General features: G+C 36.1%; 2 protein-coding genes and 1 pseudogene across 2 annotated transcripts; all 3 read right to left on the bottom strand.

Moving 5' to 3' along the window:
* Positions 1-405: 405 nt before the first annotated feature.
* On the bottom strand, positions 406-4,845 carry LOC120016725 (annotated as a pseudogene).
* Positions 4,846-5,639: 794 nt separating this feature from the next.
* LOC120016416 (homeobox-leucine zipper protein HDG11-like) lies at positions 5,640-9,131 on the bottom strand. Its single transcript, XM_038869180.1, has 10 exons — positions 8,998-9,131; positions 8,757-8,874; positions 8,475-8,663; positions 7,917-8,384; positions 7,726-7,827; positions 7,441-7,641; positions 7,160-7,340; positions 6,820-7,088; positions 6,634-6,723; positions 5,640-6,490 (listed from the first exon to the last, which is right to left on the bottom strand). Exons 1-10 carry the CDS (start codon positions 9,129-9,131, stop codon positions 6,101-6,103), a joined length of 2,142 nt encoding a protein of 713 aa, XP_038725108.1. The 3' UTR covers positions 5,640-6,100.
* A 7,038-nt stretch (positions 9,132-16,169) lies between these two features.
* On the bottom strand, positions 16,170-22,773 carry LOC120016720 (probable cyclic nucleotide-gated ion channel 20, chloroplastic). Its single transcript, XM_038869624.1, has 13 exons — positions 22,385-22,773; positions 20,558-20,636; positions 20,287-20,478; positions 20,164-20,166; positions 19,075-19,344; positions 18,710-18,786; positions 18,544-18,547; positions 18,374-18,438; positions 18,080-18,157; positions 17,306-17,435; positions 16,835-17,081; positions 16,523-16,685; positions 16,170-16,379 (listed from the first exon to the last, which is right to left on the bottom strand). Exons 1-13 carry the CDS (start codon positions 22,771-22,773, stop codon positions 16,247-16,249), a joined length of 1,830 nt encoding a protein of 609 aa, XP_038725552.1. The 3' UTR covers positions 16,170-16,246.
* Positions 22,774-23,050: the final 277 nt, after the last annotated feature.

The raw sequence follows: 23,050 nt of genomic DNA, 5'->3' as shown, positions 1-23,050 counted from the left end.
AAAGACAATATCTTTATTGGTCCAACAATTATACACCATTACAAGTGCCCTTACAGTCTCAAGCCCATCACACTAAAATGCCCATCGGCCACTCTTCTTTCCAGGCTGTAGCCCAATCTCCAGAGTACGGTGGAAAATTTAATCAATTTTGCTCAATACAACCATGCAGTTCTACTCCACCAAAGGAGAACACATAATATGAGCATGCAGCAATACACTGTCAAACAAACTTTTCGCTACTGCTTCAAAACGATCTCAGTCCACAAAAATTCTGCAGAGTTATCAAGATCGAGACAGAACCCCTTTTAAACTGCAGTTGACAGGTGTTGCACAAGTTAGATTTGAGCTCCCATGCCACAAGAAGAAAATCGAGATGAGACCATATAAAGTGCTAGACAACGGCAGTAAAGGACAATGAAATTTAGAGCAAACAATACTATATCACTTCATCAATAAGAACAAGAAAATATCAACTAATGTAGAAAGGTAAACAACCCCGTGCACAAGACACACGATTTCAAGTAAATATCTCATCACAAGATTAAATCTTATCCAATCAGAAACTTTTGACTAATACAATAAAAGAAAGAAGGTGTGATCAGATTTCCTAAATCACTCAAATTATTTACTGGTCCAGGTCATTGATTGTAGCCTGTAGGAATCAATTTGACACAACTGAGCAACTAAGGAGGGAAGCCCACACTGTTGCTTCATTACAGCATATATCTGTTTACAATAATACTCGTAAAAAATCAGAACATTCTCAACTTGAATTACAACCATAAGAGTACTCCCAATGAAAACGAAAAATAGTATACATACCAATGAGACATGTATTAATGCTTCATCAAGAGGAGCAGAAAAGTCACCAAATCGGTTAATTCCCTTCCTATCACCCAGTGCCTTTAGCAAAGCCTGCAGTGGACCAACCAATTCCCACACCAGGAATTCATAAAGAGAGTACAAATAAGTGAATCTAATCTCCAGAGACAAAAAAAAAAGAAAAAAAGAAAAAGAAGAGAGTGAAGAATTAAGCAATTTCACCGACATTTTCCTCAAATTATCTATTTTATCATTCTTCACATAACAAGTAGCTATGTTGTCTACTTTCTTTTTTTACATAAGTTGGAAAAAAAAAGCTATTACGAGCCGCACCCTGACAAAATATGAGCTACTATTGAAATTCGTGTTACTAGCTCAATATAGACATTATGGGTAAAAAAAAACAGAGGAATAGGAAGGCAAAAAAGGCTCTTTAAAGCCAAAGCCATCATCTTAAATACGATCTAAAACACAAAGGAGAGTGTCTATCTTCATTTTACATGCTGAAAACCCCAAGACAAAAAGAAACTTAACACTCCAAACAAACTTTGATAACCTGAAATAATTTTTTCCTGTGACCAAAACCTGATGCAGGAAGACCATTAATTTTATGTTTTTATAAGTTAGTCTATTATTGAGTTTATTTTAACTAAGTTTCTTTTAGTTTTCATAGTAAGGGTATTGTCGGAATTTCCAGATATGTCAGAATTTCGAATTTAGTAATAATTATTTGTTTTATGAGTCTTTAATTAGGTTATGTTCCTAAGTCAAGTCATAGTTATAATTGGAGTCATATTAGTTTACTTTACTTTTAGGAATCCAAGTTTTATTTGAAGGAAGTTTCTTATGTAATTAGGATTACTAGGAGTCTATATATATGGATGCAAGTCAAGAATAAAGAAGAATAAGAGTTTTTTATACAAATTAGTTGTAGGAGAGATTCCTTAGACATGCTCGGTAAGAGGCTGAGAGGGGAAGGTGAGTTTATCCAACTCTACCTGAGAGATTCAGGGTCCTTTTTTGTTTGATTCAAAAATTCAAGAATTTTGTTCTAGTTTCAGACCTGGAAATTGTGAATTTCTGTCGTCGGGTTCTTAATTTTTGGGGTTAGGGTTTTGGTTGCTTAATCCTACACAAATTCTACATCGGTAGTTTCAAAAACTACATCAAAACCCAGGTAGAATAATTAAATTACAATTGAAAAAAAAAGAAGCATGAAAAAGAAAGATTAGTCAAGTGCAAAATCTTCATTAGTGTGAATGCGTGATGATCATCGATCTGAATGTCGCCAGTAGCCCTTACATGCACATCGAGCAAACCATGCGAAGCAAGTTGCTAACATAAAAAATGTAGATTAAAATCAATAAACAATTAATCTCATTTGGAAAACCTAATCAAAAATTCATAAAGGATACATACGTGTGTGTGTGTGTGTGTACCAAATCTTAAGGGAAAGTCAAAAAAAGAACTTGAGAAAAAGGCTTTGCATTTGGTAGGTTTATTAGACCATATTAAGCTATACTGCGCCAACTCTTTTGACAAAAAGACGCACCTCGGAGCATTTTTCACAAATTTCTCAAACTCTAATCGACTAGCTATTGGCTTTTAGTTAAGCATCCCACAAAAAACAAAAATTTGAATCCACTGTCAACTAGTCAAGAAGTAACCAAATCAATGTTAGCTTTTGATATAGAAGCACCAGAAAACTAAAGTCCCGATCCACAATTCAAAGCAGATAGCTTAAGTGGGATTTCAAATACAGAGCAGCACCGAAAGTGTACTAACATCTAACATGTGATCAAGAAAAGGAATCCCCGTACGGCTATCTGTGACACCTGATCCATCCAAGTTTATCTTCACCGATACATTAGTCTCTCTGGTCATTCTCTTCACTTCCCCAATTCGACCTATTTATAACAATACAAGAAACATTTATCATCAACAAACATCCCTTCAACGGCTCCAAACCAATCATTTAGAGTTAGACCCATACCAGATTCGATTGTGGAAGAGGTTATAGTAGAGCCGTTGTCAGGGAGAGCAGCGAGGGGCTTTATCGGTCTTTGAGATATGTGATGGGCTCCAAACCAATCATTTCTTCGTGTCTTTGCCGCAACTCGAATATGTGATTGGACTACGAAACAGTTTAGGTGTTTGAGACGTTTGAGATACCCCAGAACTAGGCAGAAGCGAAGAGGAATTGCTTGGGAGACGAGCAGCAACAGAAATCTCCATTTGCGACTCACGAGCGGGTTAGCGTTCTGGATCTTCTGATAGACGGTGCGTTATACAGCAGTTGATGAGTTCGGCCCTTTGGGCCTTCATGATTTTAATGGGCCATCATGGTCAACAAAAAGGATAGACTGGGTTTCGTAATAGTAAATGGGCTTCGTTATTCCGTATGAGTACATGAGTTTGCTTTGGTTCAAATAAAATTGGGCTTCATCTTGGTGGCTGGCCCATATGGATTTTGCTTCATCAAAATTGAACAATATTCGGTCAGAATTACTGACAATACAATTATAATAATTTCATTATGGAGCAATTGTACAATACAAAATTCGATGCACCATTTGAGTCTGTACAGTTGAAGAGTGGAGAATCAATGCATCATTTAAATTAGATATCTATGCTTGCATTGGAGTCATACACGGTTGGAACCACCAACAATTGAATATTCTGATTTCAAGCTTTAAAAGGACACTTTTGCTATAAATTGCTATGATGATGAGTTTATGTCTGTGTTGATGAAACAATTGAAGGAAACCGAGTATGGCAGGAGCAGGAATGGTGGATCAAAAGAAATCAAGGAGAGGGAGATTGCATTAATGGGTTTTCAATGAATGTTTTGATGAATTTCATTAACTACTCTCATTCAAAAAAAAAAAACTATGTAAATGTGCCAATAGAGTCCAATGAAAAAACAAGTTCAAGATTGTCATTAATCCTTCATAATGTAGTAAATCCAACCATAGTACTGCAAGTGAAAAGAAAAGCTAATGTCTTAGGTTTGGGCCATTCAAAGCCAATAGAAGGAGATAGTGGAGTTTTTCCAGTATGGATCGGGCTTGGCTTGGTTTGGTTAACAACTTAAAGTAGTACAGTTGTTGTCGTTGTTTTTTCATGCTTCTTTTGGTCAATCAAAAACATTGTGTTCAGTAACTGTGCAATACTAATACTTTTGTGCTGTGAAGCTGTACGAGACAGTTAAAACACAATGAAGTAAAGAAGATTCATTTAAGTCAGCTACCTAAGCTAACCTAGCCTGATTGGATCCAGAGATGGAACCACACCTACAAGCCTACAATAACCGCAGCTTAAATGAGTTTGAATAATATGCTTCGTTCCCCTAAATATTGTCCCCTATTTTAACCTCCAATTCATGCCACAGTTGGGTTGGAAAAACTAACAAATTTTTCTAATACGAAATGGTAATTGACATTGTGCAGTAATTGAGGTTCTATCAATATCCAATGGAAGTGTTGTTCGCTATTAGAGTGATAGGAGCGATTAGGATTGAAAGGGACAGAGTCGTGACACCTCACTTGTCACGTGAATTGGGAGTTAAAATAAAAGAACTTATTTAGGGTATGTTAATGCATCTTTTCCTAATACATTAATTGTTTGCTATTATAATGCAAAGGTATTTAGGGGGGCATGGCTTCTATATAAGCCTATAACATTGATATCCTTAATTTCAACTTTTTAAACAAATTTTCTAAAACAATATTCTATCTTCAAGCGAGGGACACTTTTTGCTAAAAATTGTCAAAGTGAATTTTCTGTGTTGATGAAACAATGGAAGGAAAACGAGTATGGCAGGAATGGGAGTTCAAAACACATCAAAGAGGGACATGCATTAATGGGTTTTCAATGAATGGTTTGATTGTTCATTAACTCCTCTCTCTTCTTTCCAAAAACAAGTTCAATCGGACAATGAATTCAATGGAGGAGGAACGGATTGTTTGGTGCATTAACATTGATTCGTCTGAAGTACACTCTCCTATGACCATCATGGTTCATAAGGCCTAAGAGGGCTTTGGAGTAGAGACAATCATTTCCTCTTGCAAAACTCTGCGTTTTCTAATCATATTTGGCCTTTTAACACTTGGAGTTTTGAGTGAACTCTTTCATTTCAACTTGAAACCCTCACCTGTTTGGAGAGAGGATGGAATGAAACCTTACACCTCGTGTAACTTATATGAAATAAGTCATCATTAGGCTAGCTCTCGCTTTGTCTACACTCTACACTGCTATTAGCAATTTAGCGTCCTTGTTGCTCAATTACTCTTGACAAGCACCGATGGGGATTACACTAAAAATGGTAGGTACGAAGTGACAAGTAAATTCTTAAATGCTTCTAAGGATTAACTCTAATTAAGGCTTTTTATCGCTAGTTAAGGTTGCTATACATAATTTAGGTAAGGATAATTTAGTAAACTAGAATACTTTCTGTAGACAATTATACAATATTGTTGATGGTGACCTGTGGTATCTTCAAAGTACTTGAAAAGTTGAAACAAAGTGATGGGAGAAATTCTCTGTTTAGAAATTTACTAAAGATCCGGACTTTTTAATAGAAAAGTAATATACTTGTCATTTATTTATCGAAATAATGAGGTTTGGCGGATAAAAGTGCAGATAAATTTCATCTTTTCGAGTCACAGTTTTACCATTTCACAAAATCTTGGACATGGAGCCCAACAATGATTTGAAGCTTTCCAAACCATCAATGTCCGCCACTCTTTCATTCACAACTTTCGACTTTTCCCTCGATGCATGCCCACACACAAAACCCATTTGAAGGCAGAGAGATATACTAATAAATAAGATAAATTAAACAGTAGAATTGAAAGATTAGTAATAATAGAAGTTCATGAACAGAAGTCAATACCCGAACCACACAGTTTACTTGACCCACCAAGGAAAGCCATGTGTGGTGCGTTCTTGACTCCCTCTCTAGATATACTAATTTTCCCAAAAAAAAAAAAACCCTCCTTGTCAAGAATTAAAAACAGCAAGAATTAAGTTGGTGTGGAGTGTAATGAGGTTTGGCAGCACAAAACAGAAGTAGCAGCAGCAGCAGTTAATAAGCAGGTCCTCAGGCTCTTGATGAGAGGGCATTCAAATTCCCAACCAACCCAATAATACCTTCTCAAACCCACATTCAATTCCAGCAGCACCAGAGAGAGAGAGAGAGAGAGACCCTCTGAATTTTCTCTGCTCTCTGAATTTAAGGATAGTAGAAACACAGTTGTGTATTGAAGCCAGGATATCATCAGGAACTAGGACAATTCAAGGCTGTCTTAATATGGTGGACAGTGGTGCTGATAAGGTTATTGACAGTGGTCACTGACTCCAAGTTTAGCTTAGCTGATGGCAAGTTGCTTACTAATATCTGAAACGCTACCGTCATGAGTGAACCCGCAGACCTAGCCATGTTTCCTTGAGTGCTTGCGCTTGTTGAGGCACCACCACCATGGTCGTAACGACCGTCAGGTGATATGGTGAAACCAGATGGCAGTAAAGGGATGCAAGAAGGATCCTCACCACTCATTGCAATGTTTATATAAGGTAGTTCAACTGGACAGTAGACCACAAGTGCACCAGATTGGTCTATGCAGCTCTCTTGAAGTATCAAAGTATTGTTCTGGCTGGTATTCAAGGCCTATTTAAACAATTCCATGGTGATAAACAAATTAAGAACTTGTACAATTTGAAAATTTTATGTCAATACGAATAATTATCAGGAATCTAGATAATAATTTGAGACAAACCAAGAAGAAAATGAGCCAGTTCAAGTAGACTTACTCGAAGAACTGATATACAGTTCCCAGGATGTGAACCATTAGCAATGTGAGCGACCTCTTGCACTGGATTGCCATTAGACAGGACATCCCACTGATTGATAAGAAAAAATTGGCAAAAATCATAAGGCATTGTACCAGTAAATCAATTAATCTGATCAATGGAACAGTTACACTGGATAAAATATACATGAGTTCGTGTTCTTTCATCCTTGAAAAAGTTGAAGACATTTTGTGGAGAAACTGCAAGCCAAAATGTGGTCGATGCGCTGAGGACTACACCATTTGGTTGGCCAGGATCTGTGCTCTTCTGAAGGGTAACTCGAACTCCGCCCTCATTCACTCCGGAAAGTGTAGTCCATCGGTGGCTGGTTGATGTGCTCACACAAGCACAGAAATTGGACACCATCCTCTGACAAAGTTTCCTCATGCTTCTCTTGCCATCCGGTGATGGAATTACTGGAAATTGGAAATATGCATTCAGCAATTGTTTTAAAGAACTAAGCATTGCAAATATGGAGCTACATTACCTCCTCCAAGATTTAGGGTCGAATTGCTCGACGCCATAAGACAAGCCAATCTTTCACACGTCCTCTGAAGAGTGGCAAGCCACCTTTCTGCCCCAAATGCCAAGCCACTGTGAATGAGATCCTTGTAAAGCTGATGAATAGGGGTTTTCTCTTCTACTTCCACATGTTCCACCCAAGTTACCTAAATCAAGCAAATATCACATGAGAAGTTGAGAAATGAAGCATTACCATATGTTCATGTATAAAGCAAAAACATCATTGAGCTGAATTGAAAATACCACCTTGGAGTACCCGTTAGGCATGTCCTGAATCAAGCATCCTGAAGGCAGCTTATGTGATCGACATTGCGATGCAAGCTGGGGAAAATCATAAGAGATATTAACAATAGCCCACAAGCCTTGCTCAATTTGCTGACAGTAACGGAGAACGTAGAATTCCCGGGTCGGCACGAGTGGTGAAAGCGCCTGCAACTCTTCATACATCTGCAACGCCACATAGCTTCCAAGTAAATAATGCTAAAACAAACAATTGCAAGAGACAATTGAAATAAGTTTCTTCTCAATTACCAGTTGCAAAGAACCACTGAGGCTACCCAATACTCCAGGTGATACAACTTCCATTGTCTTTGCAACAGATACAATTGCAGGGAAAAGCTCCACCCACTTGTTCTGCGCAACCGAGTGAAACTATCATGAGACAGACACAACCTCAAGATTTCAACACTGAGTTTCAATTCAAAAGTCTAAAGAGAACTTACAGGGTCCATGAACATATCAACTAAGGCCAAAGCATTCATGATTACAACACCAGAATCCCTTGATGTTTCTATCCTTACATTTGGGTTTTTCAAATGACTATTGGGTCTAGGGAACATCCTCTCATAGCTTTCAAGATTAAGAACATCTCTCCCATCAGTGCTCGACTTCATCCACAGAGGTTCATTGGTTTGCAAGAGCCTGAGCAATTCTTCCATAGCGTTGGCAGCAACATCAGTCATGAGGGACTTATCCATGTCTGATATTCTAATTGGTTGGAAGGGCAAATTTGGTAGACTTGAAGAACTTCCTGGTAGAAGATCAAGATCAAGAGAAGGACCACCAAATCCATGGCCACCGAAACTCCCCATCGACAAATCTAACGAAGACATATGCAAAGGTTGTACAGGAGGGAGTTGCGAAATTGGTCTCCCTATGTATTTTGCAGCAATGCTAGAGACTCTATCAAGCTAAACAAACCACACAACAACAAACATAAACATCCCGAACATAAACAAGAAAAGCAACATGAGTGTCAGATTCGAGAGGGTTTACTTTACCTCTTCCTTCAATTGGGCGTTCTCCATTCGCAATTTATGTTCATCGAAATAGCAGTCTTCAGTCACCGGAGTTACTCCACAAGACGGGCAGATCACATTTTTCAATGCCTCTCTGATTGCTATATTCTCGCATCGGATCTTGTCGTTCTCTGCCCGAAGTGCACAGTTATCTGCTCGTTCGTGTTGGGCCTGAATGAATATTGGCATACAAGTCTCACACACACGAAGCGAATCACTGGAGAAAGACAGATATAGCCCAAAAGAGAATGGAAAAGAGAGTACCTTCATCTGGGTCCTCCTGTTTTGGAACCAAAATTTTATCTGTCGAGGAGCCAAACCCAACTCCCTGCTTAACTGCAACCTCTGCTTCTCATCTGGGTGTGGGCACTCCTTGAACATTCTTCATTGACACAAACAACAAAACCCAGAAAGAGAAAAAAGAAAACCCATTATTATTCAATCAATAAAAACAAAGAAAAAGAGTCACATAAAGCACCAGCAAATGCAATGCGAAGGTGCATACCCTTCGAGGCTCTGAATCTGGTAGGCTGTGTGGCGGTGGTAGCGCTTCTTCCTCCTCTGGTTCTCGGAGGAATCGTGGTCCCCAACGGACCCACTTCCTCCCCCTCCTCCTCCTCCTCTACTTCCGTACTCCATGTATTACAATAACAAGGACTATTGAAGCTCTTACTGGATCGAAAAGACCCTATACTCTATAGACAATCACCATGGATAGCACTACAAGAAACCCAGAAAAAAACAAGCAGCAAAAAAGAGACTTTCTTTTTTATTTGGGATCTGGGGTTTAAGGAGGTGGTAGTGATATGTAGCATGTTTTTGAAGGCTTGAAAAGAACATGCGAAACGGCTGAGATTACAAAGGTAATGGCGTATGATTTGGGGGGAAGAGAGTGCGTGATTGGAAATAATAATTAGATGGATTTTTGGGAAGTAATTAAGTCCCTCCGTGTGAACAGAGTTAGATACACAAAGAAGAACAAACCAAACCAAACCAAACCAAATTACAGCCCCTCCTCACCAGTCACCACCACCAACACACACGAAAATTACAATTCATACATGGTTCTTTTGTGTATAATTCGTGGGTTTCTTTCAAAGAATCTGATCTATACATACATGTATAGAAAAAAGTGTGCCTTTTAAATTCCAGTTGCTACATTCGAGGGGTGTCTTCATCTCTCTCATATTTAACACACATCAACGGAGAGTGGTACAACGCGCTCACTCACGGCCAGGTGTGCACAACAGAGCATTCATTGCTTAGGACACTTGTAATGGTAAAATGTTATTGCGCCAATAAAGATGTTGTGTTTTGTTGATGTGATTGTATTGTAAAACGTGTTTTGCTTATGTGATAGTATTGGGAGAAGTGTTTTGCTGATGTGGATGTATTGATATTTTGTGTTTTTGTGTAGTTTTATTGTGGATAATATGGAGGAATGGAATGTTATTAGCCTCTGTATTGAGTAGGAAGAGAAAGTGTATAGAAATTTATGTTTTATTGATGTGACTGTATTGGAAGATGTGTTTTGTTGATGTGATTGTATTATAATACGTATTTAACTTGACTTTTTATACAATAGAGGTGAGACACATGATTAATTTTGTTAAAACATTAACACTTACACCATTACAAGTGTCCTTAGAGCATCCACAATGATGCTATATTTAACATTGTTAACAATACTTTTTGGATAAATATAGTGCTATACCATCACAATGGGTATAATAGTGTGTATTTCAAGTACTTGAAATGTTACTTTTTTTATAAATATAGCGTTACATGCACACAATTGGTGAAAAATGACACTTGAAAATTTAGTTGTGGAAAAAAGGATACTTGAGAGTTGGAGTATATATATAGTTGATGAATAGTGAAGAGAGATGATGAAAATGAAGAAAGAGAAGATTAAAAGAAAGAGAGAGAAGATGAAAAGAATGAGAGAGAAGATGAAAAGAAAGGGATATATGATGAAAAGGAAAAGAGAGAAAATAGAGAAAATGAATATAGAGTGTTGAAATTTATGGAGTGTTGATGAATAGTGTTTATTATGAGACCCACTCATCCAATTAAATTGTGCCACATAGGAAAGAGGAGAAGAGAGAGAATGATTTTGAAGTGCTATATTATATTACTACTACTGTGGATGCTCTTAGTCCAACACCCTTCACGGTGGTTCAATTTCCCGGCACATACTAATATTACCATAAAACGACAACTTATAATTAATCACAGACCATACCTTTTTTGCAAAAAAAAAGTCTTTTGAGTCTCTCAGTCTCCATTCTCAATCTCAGTCTCTTAACCATCTTATATTCTTGGCTGTTACGCATACTACGAAGTTCGTCCAAAAGTCAAACTTGATACTTTTGTGGTGCCGGATTTCGATCTCTCTCTGATTCTCTCCATGCTTGACCAGAAACAGTTGCACAGAAATAAATATGTATATAAAAATAATATTTATTTTATTATAGTCAAATAAAATTGATTTGGACCCACTTTTGAAGCCCATTTCTTTAACTGGGTTTATGGCTTTATGACCTTTTGTTTATCAAAGGTGTTCAGTTCCCTTCATTTTCGTTTAAATCACAACTCTTTGTATGGTTAACATAAAGTCAAAAAGTAAAAATTTAAAAAAAAAAAAAACCTCAGAAGTTTAGGCTTAATATCATTCAATTAATCAAGCTTAACACTTTTTTAGGTCGTAATTAAGGGTCCCCCTGACTTTATAGTTTATTCACACACGTGAGGTTTTTGTTTTATGTTTTTTTTTCTTTTGTCGGTATTTCAATTTATTTTTCCAATTATGAATTTATGACATCCAAGTCACAGCACCTGGATTTGCAATATGGTCTTTAAATATTAGGAATTTTTATGAATTATTTATCACCACAAAATTAACGGTGTCTCTACATATCTGTGATCTGTCCATGCATCTCTTGTTTGAACGGCTCTGATGCGACATCACACCATGTCAACATTAGCAAAGCATGAGCCCCCATGCTGACGTTATGAGGAAGTTGCAGGCTTGCAGCAGAATTTTAGGGATGTCTGGATCTTCCACTTCCCCATAATGTCACTCGAATCACATCAATCAATCAATCAAAGTTGGAGCAATAGAGAGTTTTTTACTAAAATGACAATTTGAGTATAAATAATTACGTATATGACTTTTGGGGGAAAATATTTACCAAAATAACAATCCTCGCCATCCAAGATAACGTGATTAGCCTTACGTTTTTACAATCACGCCATCTCTCTGATGGCGTGATTGTATTTAGGAGAGTCACGCCACCAATGGTGGCGCGACTCTTCTAAATACACTCACAACCAGCAGACATGACCACGAACTCGAAACCTGTTAACAAACACCACATAACATACGCAACAACTCTCAAGATAAATCCAGCATAGACTAACTATGAACACCAACCCAATACATGTTAACAAACATCACATAACAACTCAAGATAAGGCATAATACAGGTGCATCCATAAGTCTGGCAGTTGTATAAGGCATCCACTGTACCTGATGAGGTTCTTGTTGATCCAACTCATCTCTAGCAAAGATAAGGACTTGCCTTGGAGATCTTCTATAAGTCCGATTTCCCCGCCAACTATAATAACAAATTTTCAATAAACTTGGAAACATATGTATATCATTGATAAAGTAAATACATAATTTATCTACAGCACATAAAAAAAATTACCTGACACCAAGTGGACGAGGCGGCTCGTCTGGAAGTCCTGCGGGTGGATCCAATGTACGCATTCCTAGTCGACATACATGTAACCTCTCCCATGACCATAACTGTAAAACAAAGTTTAACAAACTACCTACACAACTACAATCAACCATACACAAAAACAAAAATTAAAAAAAAAATAAAAATTAACCTAAACACATAAACAGATTTTCATATATACAATGTAACAATTAAATAAATAAAAAAAATCTCACCTATGTATCGGGTGAGACTTCAACCCGGAGTTGGCACCTTGGATGGGGGCTGATGCGGCTGGGGAAGGCGGCTGTGGGAGGGCTGTGGAGGTCTGAGGCTGCGGTGGTGCGTGAGGCTGCTGTGGGACTGCTATGTGAGTGAGGTTGCGGTGGGAGTGCTGCGGCGGAGATCTGCGGTGGGAGGGCTGCAGTGGGTGTCGGGCTGCAGCAAATGGGTGTGGTCCGTGCAATGTGGAAGATGGTTATGTAAGAGAGAGGTCGGTGTAAGGAGAGAGATTTTTAACAAGTCACGCCGTTAGGTACGGCGTGACTGTATAGTCTACGGTGTGATATAATAGAGTCACACCACCATTGGTGGCGTGACTCTATTATATATGAGAGTCACGCCACCAATGGTAGCGTGATTCTCCTAAATACAATCATGCATCAGAGATGGCGTGATTGTAAAAATGTAAGGCTAATCACGCCATCTTAGATGGCGTGGATTGTTATTTTGGTAAATATTTTTCCCCGAAAGTCATATACGTAATTATTTATACTCAAATTGTTATTTTCGTAAAAAACTCAGCAATAGATACATACATGGGTTTATTACAGCAGGTCCCGCTGTAATACCCTTTTATGAATAGTAAAAAATTTTATTTTTATTTTTAAAAATCATAAATATATAGTATTTTTCATAACGAATCCAACGGTGTATTTTTTTGTTTAAAACAAAAATCAAATTCATCGTAATCAAAAATATCAAATATTTTGAGTTTATATCCGATGATCTAGAATTGTCGTGTCTTTTTCATGTTGAATTTGATTTTTTTTCTAATAAAAAATATATCGTTGTGTTCGTACACTACATATTTATAATTTTTAAAAATAAAAATAAAAATTTTTAATGTTCAAAACAAGTATTACAGTGGGACCTGCTGTAATAAGATTGCAGTAGGTCTCGGGCTTCCATACATACATACACATATACATAACTACTTCACAGGTCGACTAATTATGATTACAATTTTCACATATTTTTTTTCAATTATAGTTGTAACAGATTTCACGATAAATATGTGATATCATTTTTATTATGTTTTATTATAGTCATTTGATTTTGATTGTGAAAAATTAATACGCATAGTTAGTATGTATGTGATAATTCTTTCACACATATAATCCTATCTATTATGTGTGCCAACTGTGATTCTATTGTGACGTCACAATATTTTGTCCCCTTAACTCGTTTTAAACGAAACTTCTAATTTTGTAAAGCTCATAGAAATAACTCGAATTCAAAAGCACCAAATAACTCGTATAGAGAGTAGAGACAATGAAATATATATATATATATATATATATATATCTATAGGGTTTTTCTTTGTCTGAATATCAGAATATGGATGATGGTATATGGACAAGTTCGTTGCTACTCTTAAATTGCATTAATAAATACCATAAATTGTTTAGATGCTCCATCCATACTCGAAATTAATTATATCACCTTCTTTTCATCCGTTCAATTTTATTATTTTGCCTTCCCCATCATCACCACAATTCAGTTCATAAGTTAAAGCCTACATGCCCACAAGTTTAATCTCATATGTCTGTCGATCTCTCCACAACATCAACCAACTTAATTAATATTGAGTTCGATCAAGTAGTCTTGCTACGATCTTTTTTATATTCTTCATTGTTTGTTGTTGTTGTTAATTATCATGAAGAGTAGTTAATGAGTTTGTTGACTACACAATTTGTCAGTTTTTTTTTTTCTTTTTAAATTTTGAACAAAAAACAACGTGGCATATATGCTAGTCTTAAGAGCTTCACGTACGTATATGTTGTAGGCTCGTAGCCATGCACTTAAAGGCCCGAGAGAAAAAGGGTTAGTTTGGTAAAGCATTTGTAAAGTAGCAGATATGTCAACAGAAATGGTGGTAGCAGAAATATTGGACAATTTTAGTAGCAGATATGCTGCCTGAATGTTGGATAGGTGTTTAATTGAACTTTTGCTGTTAACATTTGTGTTATGTAGTATATTGTGATAAATTACGTATAGGGATATTATGCATATTAGTTGTATACGTTGTATCCATACAATAACAACAAGAAAGGTGAGTGGAAGGTACAACTTTAGCCGTACTATGGGAAGGGGCCCAGAATTTTAAGCCCAATTAGATAGTATGTTGGGCCTTGAAACCAACTTCGACGGACCATGATAACAAACAGGCCTACATCATCAAAACGTATACATTTTAGTATATTTTAATTTTAGAATCATCAAAATGTGGTTATACTTCACATGGATCCCCAGGGGAAGGGGCCTAGAATTTTAATCCCAATTTGATAGTTTTTTGGGCCTTGAAACTAACTTCGACGACGTATGATAACAAATCGGCCTGCATCATCAGAACGTAGACATTTTACAATCATCAAAATGTGGTCATAGTTCACATGGATTCCTCGTTTTTGTGTGTGTGTATATATATGTACGCAAAACAACTTATGGCTCAATTAGATGTTACGCACTTACGCATTGTACTCATGTTCCTCGTTCTTGTAATTCTATAGCCCATTCGCTTACAAGAATGATCAAGAATGGAAGTGTGAGATCAATATATATGGAGACATGGTTGTCCAATGGAGGTCGTTTCTATGTTACAAATAATATACCTTTCTATTAAAATACAAAATACATGTCTTTGCCACCTCTAATTTTTCAAAAATTTATTTAATGCACATATGTTATAACATGAGATATATATATATATATATATATGATATATATATATATATAATACATTTTTAAAAAATACATGCATTTCTCCCACTAGCCCCTTAATTTTTTGGAAATTTTCTTCACATTATATATATAATATAAATATTAACAAAGATACTTATGTTTTTCTAATGACTATGACATGTATGGTTAATATAGAAATTATATTTAGTGATTGTCACACGCTCATGGTTGATGATAGATGATTTGAATAAAAGACCCTAGCACAACTTAAAAAATTATTATTTTTTATTATCTTGAACATTTTATATTTTAATTTATGATGTATAATTTAATGACTATATAGATAATATTTGTTTATTCATCATCACAACATTTCAATAAATAACGCTAAAAAAATTTATGGACGTTGCCCCAAACCCTATCAAACTTTGGTCCATTCTCCTATAAATTAATAGCTCCGCATTGGGTAATCTTATTACGTATTAAAACTAAATTCACAAAAACAAAAATCAAATCTAAAAAAAAAATGTTTGTAATTCAGCAGAAAAATATTTTGTCGAAGTTGAATGAGAGATTATGAGACTATTGACAGTGAGAACGAACGTATATCAGCTCTTGTGTCTCAATCTGCCTTTCAAATGAGTATCGGGCTCTAGAAGCAGAATGTATGTAATACAGTGAAAAAGTATTGTCGAAGTTGAATGAGAAATTATGAGACCATTGACCCTTGATATGAAGAATGAAAGTGTATCTAAAATAATTTGTATAAATTGAGGAAATGAATTGTAGGAAAAGAACAAGAATTAGAGAGACAGAGGGTACAGTAGAAAAAGACAGAGTAGAGAGAGGGATTTATATTCATTCAAGTCAATCATCCATTCATCCGTTACATCATATATATATATAAGGAAAAAAGGTAACGGCTATATAGGAGACACGGTCTAACGGCTATTACACGTGTAAAGTTGGTATGTGGGTTTTGATGGTATGCACTCATATCTTAACAATATCAGCTCTTGTATCTCAGGGCCGGGCTCTAACTCTTCCTACATATTGTACATGTCAAATAATTGGATCATGCTTTGAAGACGATCCTGATTGAGTGGTGTTGGCACAACTCAACCGTTTCTTTCTGTCTCTCCATGCCACCTGAATGCTGGTAGCCGCACAGCATCTCGAATTTGGAGATATATACCTGTCACGGAGCTAATGCTACATTAGAATGATCATATGTTTATAGAAATATGAAAAGAGACTATTACTGTCCAACTATGCTATATATTAGATTGTTATATTAATTAGTACTATCCTGGCAATATGATAATGGATAGGTATAACCTTATAGCTCGCTGGACTCCTGGATTCAACAAGAATCTTGTGTAAAGACTGATGACTTCTTCAAGATCTGCAGCTCGAAGTGAAAATGCTTCTACGTTTGTCAAGCATTTCACTCTTCTGTCGCTCAGCAATTGCTGTCCAGGAATCCTTATATTTTTGGGATCTAGACACAGAGAAGGTAATGCCATTTCAATATTTTCATGTTTATGTATCTTACGTACGGAGTGCCCGAATAAGAATTTGATTAAATTAAAAGTACTAAAGAGTAAAGACTTTTATGCATGCACCAATAGGAATAGGAATTAATTATACCTTTGTTTACTAAATATTGTTCAAGACACCATGGGAGGAGCTCCTCTCCGCAAACATCCCCTTCGATTAAGGGAGCTCTAATTTCGTCTTCTCCAACGCTTTCCAGTTTTCCACGTACAATGAAAATCTTCTTCTCAATTACACCTCCATGACGTAATATTTGTCTTCCTTTGGTGTATATCTTTTGCTTTAATCTCCCAGATATCGCATCCAAGATGGATTCATCCATCACCTCAAAAATCGGTATCTGAAAAACCGGCACATTCTCAAGTTATCAGAATACACATGACTAGTAAATCTAATCAAGATTCCAGCACCAAACAATCAAATAGCTTTTCGTGTTTTGATGCCTTGCGTTCTAAATACTATGCGTACGTTGAGAACAAAAAAACATGATTTTTAGCAAACGACAAAAGCTTCCAAGGATGTAGTTAAGTAACTTTTTTTCTGTTAAGATATTCTGACACTCACTTCCTTAACAAATTTGAATAGATGCCGCCTTATGTCCTTCTGAAGGTCCTCAGGCAAATTCTCCAGCAGCTTTTCTTCATTTACCCCCCTTGTAGCATCCCAAATACACCTTTCGGCTTCGAGTACTTGCCTACACGATGATCAATTATCAAAGCAGTTGAGATTAGGAAGCCATCTATAAATAATATCCATCATTCTGCACTTCCTAAAGGAAATTGGAGTTGAGCAGGGAGATCCGCAATTTTCTTTACTTATGCTGCAGTTTGCACAGAACACGCTTTTATGATGCTCTCAGTGCCACTAACAGATCATTCTGCATTGGAAATAGATGTGAAGGGTTTTATGCTGCAAAAGCTACATTGAAAGTATTCTGAACTTGGATGTTTAAACTTTAAATAGGCATAATATGTGGAACATATAGAAACAGAGAAAATATATATTATCATCCCCAATGTCCTGCAGTGGCAGAAGCCTTCTATGCTGTTATGCCATTTTAGGGTAGAAAATGTGTGGAAGAGTGACATTGCCCACACTCAAGCACGTATATGGATATACGGAAACTTTAGGGGTCCAGTAAGCCCAATCTGTAGACCAACGTGCCAAGAGGACAATCAAATACTTGTATAACTACTAATTTACTTTATTAGTAGTCATGCATATTATAAGGTATTGACATTGGAGTTCTTGTATTAAGAGAAGGACATGGATATCTCCACGGGTAATAAAAAGGGCAAATGAGAATAATCGAAAGAAAAAGAAAAGATGAGGGTTTACCTTCTTAATTCTGGAGGTAATCGCCGATGCCTCATCCACTGCTCAATATCGTGACGTCTAAGTGACATTTCCAGCCGCCTAGAACATCAGACGGACCATTTCAATAAAAGCAATTTTGGAGAAAACAAAAAAGGATTTAAACATAAAACACTAATCGACCATTTCAATTCGTTTAACATAAGCACATTCAAAGAGTGAAATTGCATTTACAGAGCAGTATGACTTGTATATAACCATTCACCATATTACTTCCCAATTTGCAAACTCATTGGGTCAATAAATCCATTCAGTTACCCAAATAAACTGGAATGTGTTTCTGACTGAGGACAGACTTCATGATAATATAAGTAATGCAACAGCTAGAAACAACACTTCAAAAGCACAGACAAAACTACATCTGCTTTCAAATGATTTATCAGCCCTAACAATTTAGTTTACCATAACTAAAACTCTCTAAGACAAACATCTCTAAAAGTAAAACAAATAAAGTTGGTAAATCAAGCAATGAGTCCCACTTTTCCGGTCTGGGGGAAAGACATAATAAGGAACATGTTATCTTTAGACATACTCATATATACTAATAGTAACTAACAATAATAATATGGTATTTTTACCATAATGTTTTAAAGCATATTGTATCCCATGATGAAAAGGACTTCCGGGATGAAATAGCTGGGAGTTTGATTTCCAGCCAGAGTACCGATTTGCTTCACAAAACCCACACACATAATATGATGTTAATACGACATGAATTACAGCTACTGCATGTATGTTTTTTTGTAACTGAGAACTATGGCTAGGTAATAATCAAGAAAAGGGGAAGAAAAAAATCAAAATGAAAGGTTTCAAATGATCTGGACAGTCAAAAGCTTTAGTCATCTTGAAAGAATGTCCAAAAAAAACCTAGTATTCACTATGGAAGCAAATGAGTGTTAACAATTTAATGTGGTTTACAGAGCAAGAATTCAACAATGATGATACCATTAATAGATTACCTGGAATCCCCAAAACAATGAATATAAATATCTGGTGAAGAAATTGTCTTTCGTGGTAAGGCCGACAGCTTGCTTATAGATCCCATAGTCAAACCCATTAGAACTAACTGTGAAACAAGCGGTAGCATTCTCATTATTAATCCAGCTAGACCATCTCCTATCATTTTGAAATTCCGTCAAACTGTTCCCATGGCCACAGTCTATAAATTTCATACAGTAAGGATGCATAACAGAGGCACGGCATGCATCTCCAAGACATTCATTAATCCTCTGAAAAAAATAAAGGCATTGTAAAAGGTTAGGAAAATTGAAAGAAAAAAAAACGTAAAAACCTCAAAAATGAATCTCAAAACCATTCCTCATGATTTGTAGATGAACGTACTTTAGGACCTTTTTCCCTTTTTTTTGAATGAACATGTATTGATATTAATAGCGTGTGGGAGATTCCAACCTTCCACTTTTTCCCTTAAAAAATACCAACAAACAGAGAAATACAAAAAAAGGCAATGCATATGACTCTATCATATAGCAGTTTCTCTAGAACATACACAAAGATAACATATATAATCTCCAGGATTATTTCACTACATATGAATAAATATAATCTCCCCGAAAAAAAAAAAAAAAAAAAAAGAGTAGTTCAAAGCATCTTTGAGGGTTATAATGACCTTTTGCTCATATAATGTATGAAGAGCATGGAACAAGTTATGACTATAAGACCACATAATAACTCTAAAAATGATGTGCAATTTTGACCTTCAGCAAAAATAAATGAAAAGGACATTGAGAAATATTGAAACTATCTCTGTAAAGAAGAAAATAGTATGGAAGAAAAATTAAAAATTAGAAATTTTACCCCAGACATATCCAGTAGCAGTCTTTTTAAACTAAACTCGAATCAATCCTATTTGAATAAGTCGTTTCTATGCATCAAGAGACAAAGGAAAAAGACCTCAATCCTACACAGGCATAGATCATAGTTGAGTCAAGATTTGGGCCCAAAGACGTGGATGACACCTCCCAGAATATTCACATGACACCTTATTATACTTGTCAAGAATTAGGCTTCAACATTTATAGCTTGCAAACCCGCTAAAAAAAATTTAATAAAAAGGTAATCAGATCATAGAAAACGTTATAGTTTAGCATATTCGAAGCAGTCAAATCATTCAATCTTGTACTTCCGAAACAAATAACAAACAAAAACCATACCTGCTTCGTAAACAGCAATAAGAAAAACAATGGGTCTATAAAAATTGCCCCAAAGCAAGAGATGACAACAAATTTGTTCCACCGTTGAACAAATTTAGAATGAGGATTCATGACTCCAGGAATATACTGACGCACGAGAGAAATGAATTTCCTTGCCCTGCCATTAGCATCCCCACAAAGAAAATTGTGGAGCTGAAACAAGCAACAATGGTAAATGTTACACCAGTATATTGAAAGAAATGCATAAATTATACTAAACAATCGAAAGTACAGAAGTTTCTTCCTCCTGGTATCTGCTTAGAGTTGAAGTTTCAGTTAGAGAAGAATATTCATCATAATTCGTAACATGCCTAGAAGACCAATACAGTACTCAATATAAGAAGAGATAGTCACCATGTGGTCAAATATGCCTGAAGCTTTTGTGTTTTTTTGTTGTGCTGCCTCTATGCAATAGTAAGTGCCATTGCACATTGATGAAGACCAAGATTCTCATATATTTCAAGGAGATTGATATCTACTAGTATTATGAAACGTTTAAAATTATCAAGTTATTAAGAGAATATTTTGTTTCCTAGTTTGTTAATAATTGTCAAATATGAGGCTGAATTATAGGGTTAAGTTCTATTATTTGTAGGAATAGGTATATAATTAGTATTAGTATTAGTTTTGCTTGAAAAGCTATATAAGCCGTGGCTTTGTAGTTTGGAGGTATGAAACAAATTAATAAAAAAATTTGAGATTAATTATCTCCCTCTTGTTTTCTTACGTAAGTTCGAGCAAGGGAAACCCTAGGTTTCATCATTGGTGCTTTCATTGAGAGGCTCCTTTGAATGGCAACTGACGAGGAACGACTTGATTCATTAGAGAATAAGCTACAGGCTTTATGCATGGAGTTTCAAACTAGAACTCGAGATATTCAACAATTGTTGGCTCACTTTGAAGAGGAGATCACTGCTAGCTACAAGGGACGACATCGACGTAAGAGTACCCGCAGTAAAACCCGTCGTCACTCCCATGTCAGTTATTCTGGATCATCATATGATTCTCCAGTTCACTCTTCATCAAGGAAAAAAGAGTGTTTTCGTCAAGGAAAAAAGAGTTAAACACTGACACTGTAATTGTCTATGTCGAGATCGCGATGATCTCAACAAAGCATCTCAAAAAGGACAATAGCGTGAGTTCCAACAAAGGTGATCATCACAGTGATGATAGCCGACCAAGGTCTACATCGGATACATCAGAGCAATCATCAACGGAAGATGAGGCGGATGATCTGAATAAATCATCGACCTCTATTTTCGATGAAAAAAAAGAGGAAAACTTGAACGTTAATTCTATTGATGTGGGAATAGATGAATTATCTGTTCCAATATTCGATGATTATTCGGACGAAGGAGATTTGTTGTTGCAAGAAGAGATCAAGGAAGAAATATTGCAGGAAAAATCAGACATTACTCAATTAGCAAATCCTGACAATATTATGGTGCTTGTTGAATATGTTGATTTTGTCATTCCCAATTGGTTTAGCAAGGTCAAAAATCCTTCAGTCTCTTTGATAGTTGAAGTTGAGGGTTCAAGGAAGTATTGGTTGGAGACATGCTTTTCACATCAATGATGTTATTCTCAACAAGGTTTTTACTATTACCACTCTTTAAAATTCGAGGTCGAATTTTCTCTAATAAAGGAAGGCCGGTGCAGTTTCCTGATTTTGTCTTTGAGGACAAAGATGCTTTGAAGGGGATGGGAATGATGAAGACCAAGATTCTCATATATTTCAAGGAGATTGATATCTACTAGTATTATGAAACGTTTAAAATTATCAAGTTATTAAGAGAATATTTAGTTTCCTAGTTTGTTAATAATTGCCAAATATGAGGCCGAATTATAGGGTTAAGTTCTATTATTTGTAAGAATAGGTATATAATTAGTATTAGTATTAGTTTTGCTTGAAGAGCTATATAAGCCGTGGCTTTGTAGTTTGGAGGTATGAAACAAATTAATAAAAAAATTTGAGATTAATTCTCTCCCTCTTGTTTTCTTACGCAAGTTCGAGCAAGGGAAACCCTAGGTTTCATTACACATGCCCAGCTGCCCAGACCTTGATAAGTGTTCATTGTTGCCACCTTGTTTGTCGTCCATCCGGTCATTCTGATCTTTTGCTTTACATGAAGGAAACGTCTGTGTCTTAGGTTCCAGCAATTTACGACCCGTTACACCATGACCAGGCTGAAACAGATTTCGAGATATAGGGCTGATAAGTAGCGGACTACTCATTTGTATTTCTGGAGTTCTGCTTTCAGCAAGCAATGGAGCAGTAAAACATACAAGATTAGTTTCATTTTGGTAGGACTCAGAACTCATTGGAATGGAAAATGAGATACTCCAAGTTCGGGAAGCAAATGTCTTCAATCTAGGATTAACATTCTCATTGGATCGCGGATGCATGTCTGACAGCAGTGGTAAATCATATTTGTTATCACTTGCCATTTCACAGTAGAACCTGCAAAACTTATTAGGATTAAGTAAATGTTTGGGATAAATAGCACACGTTCTACGTTACAAAAATAATAACAAAATAAAAATCATGTCATTGTGATTCAAACCAAAATAATAAGAATAAAAGGGGGGCGCCAGAAGCACCGATACAGAGCTGGGGATATGGAGTATGCGAATTCTCCCAAAAATTAGGATAGAGTGCAGCTGAATAAGGCTTATATAATTAAATATTATTTATTACATAATCATAAAAATTCATAAATAGGAC

This window comes from Tripterygium wilfordii, chromosome 15, assembly GCF_013401445.1.
Source record: "Tripterygium wilfordii isolate XIE 37 chromosome 15, ASM1340144v1, whole genome shotgun sequence".
In the NCBI taxonomy this organism is placed as follows: domain Eukaryota; kingdom Viridiplantae; phylum Streptophyta; class Magnoliopsida; order Celastrales; family Celastraceae; genus Tripterygium; species Tripterygium wilfordii.
Note: the sequence above shows the minus strand (reverse complement) of the source record. Positions and strands in the feature narration are given on the sequence as shown.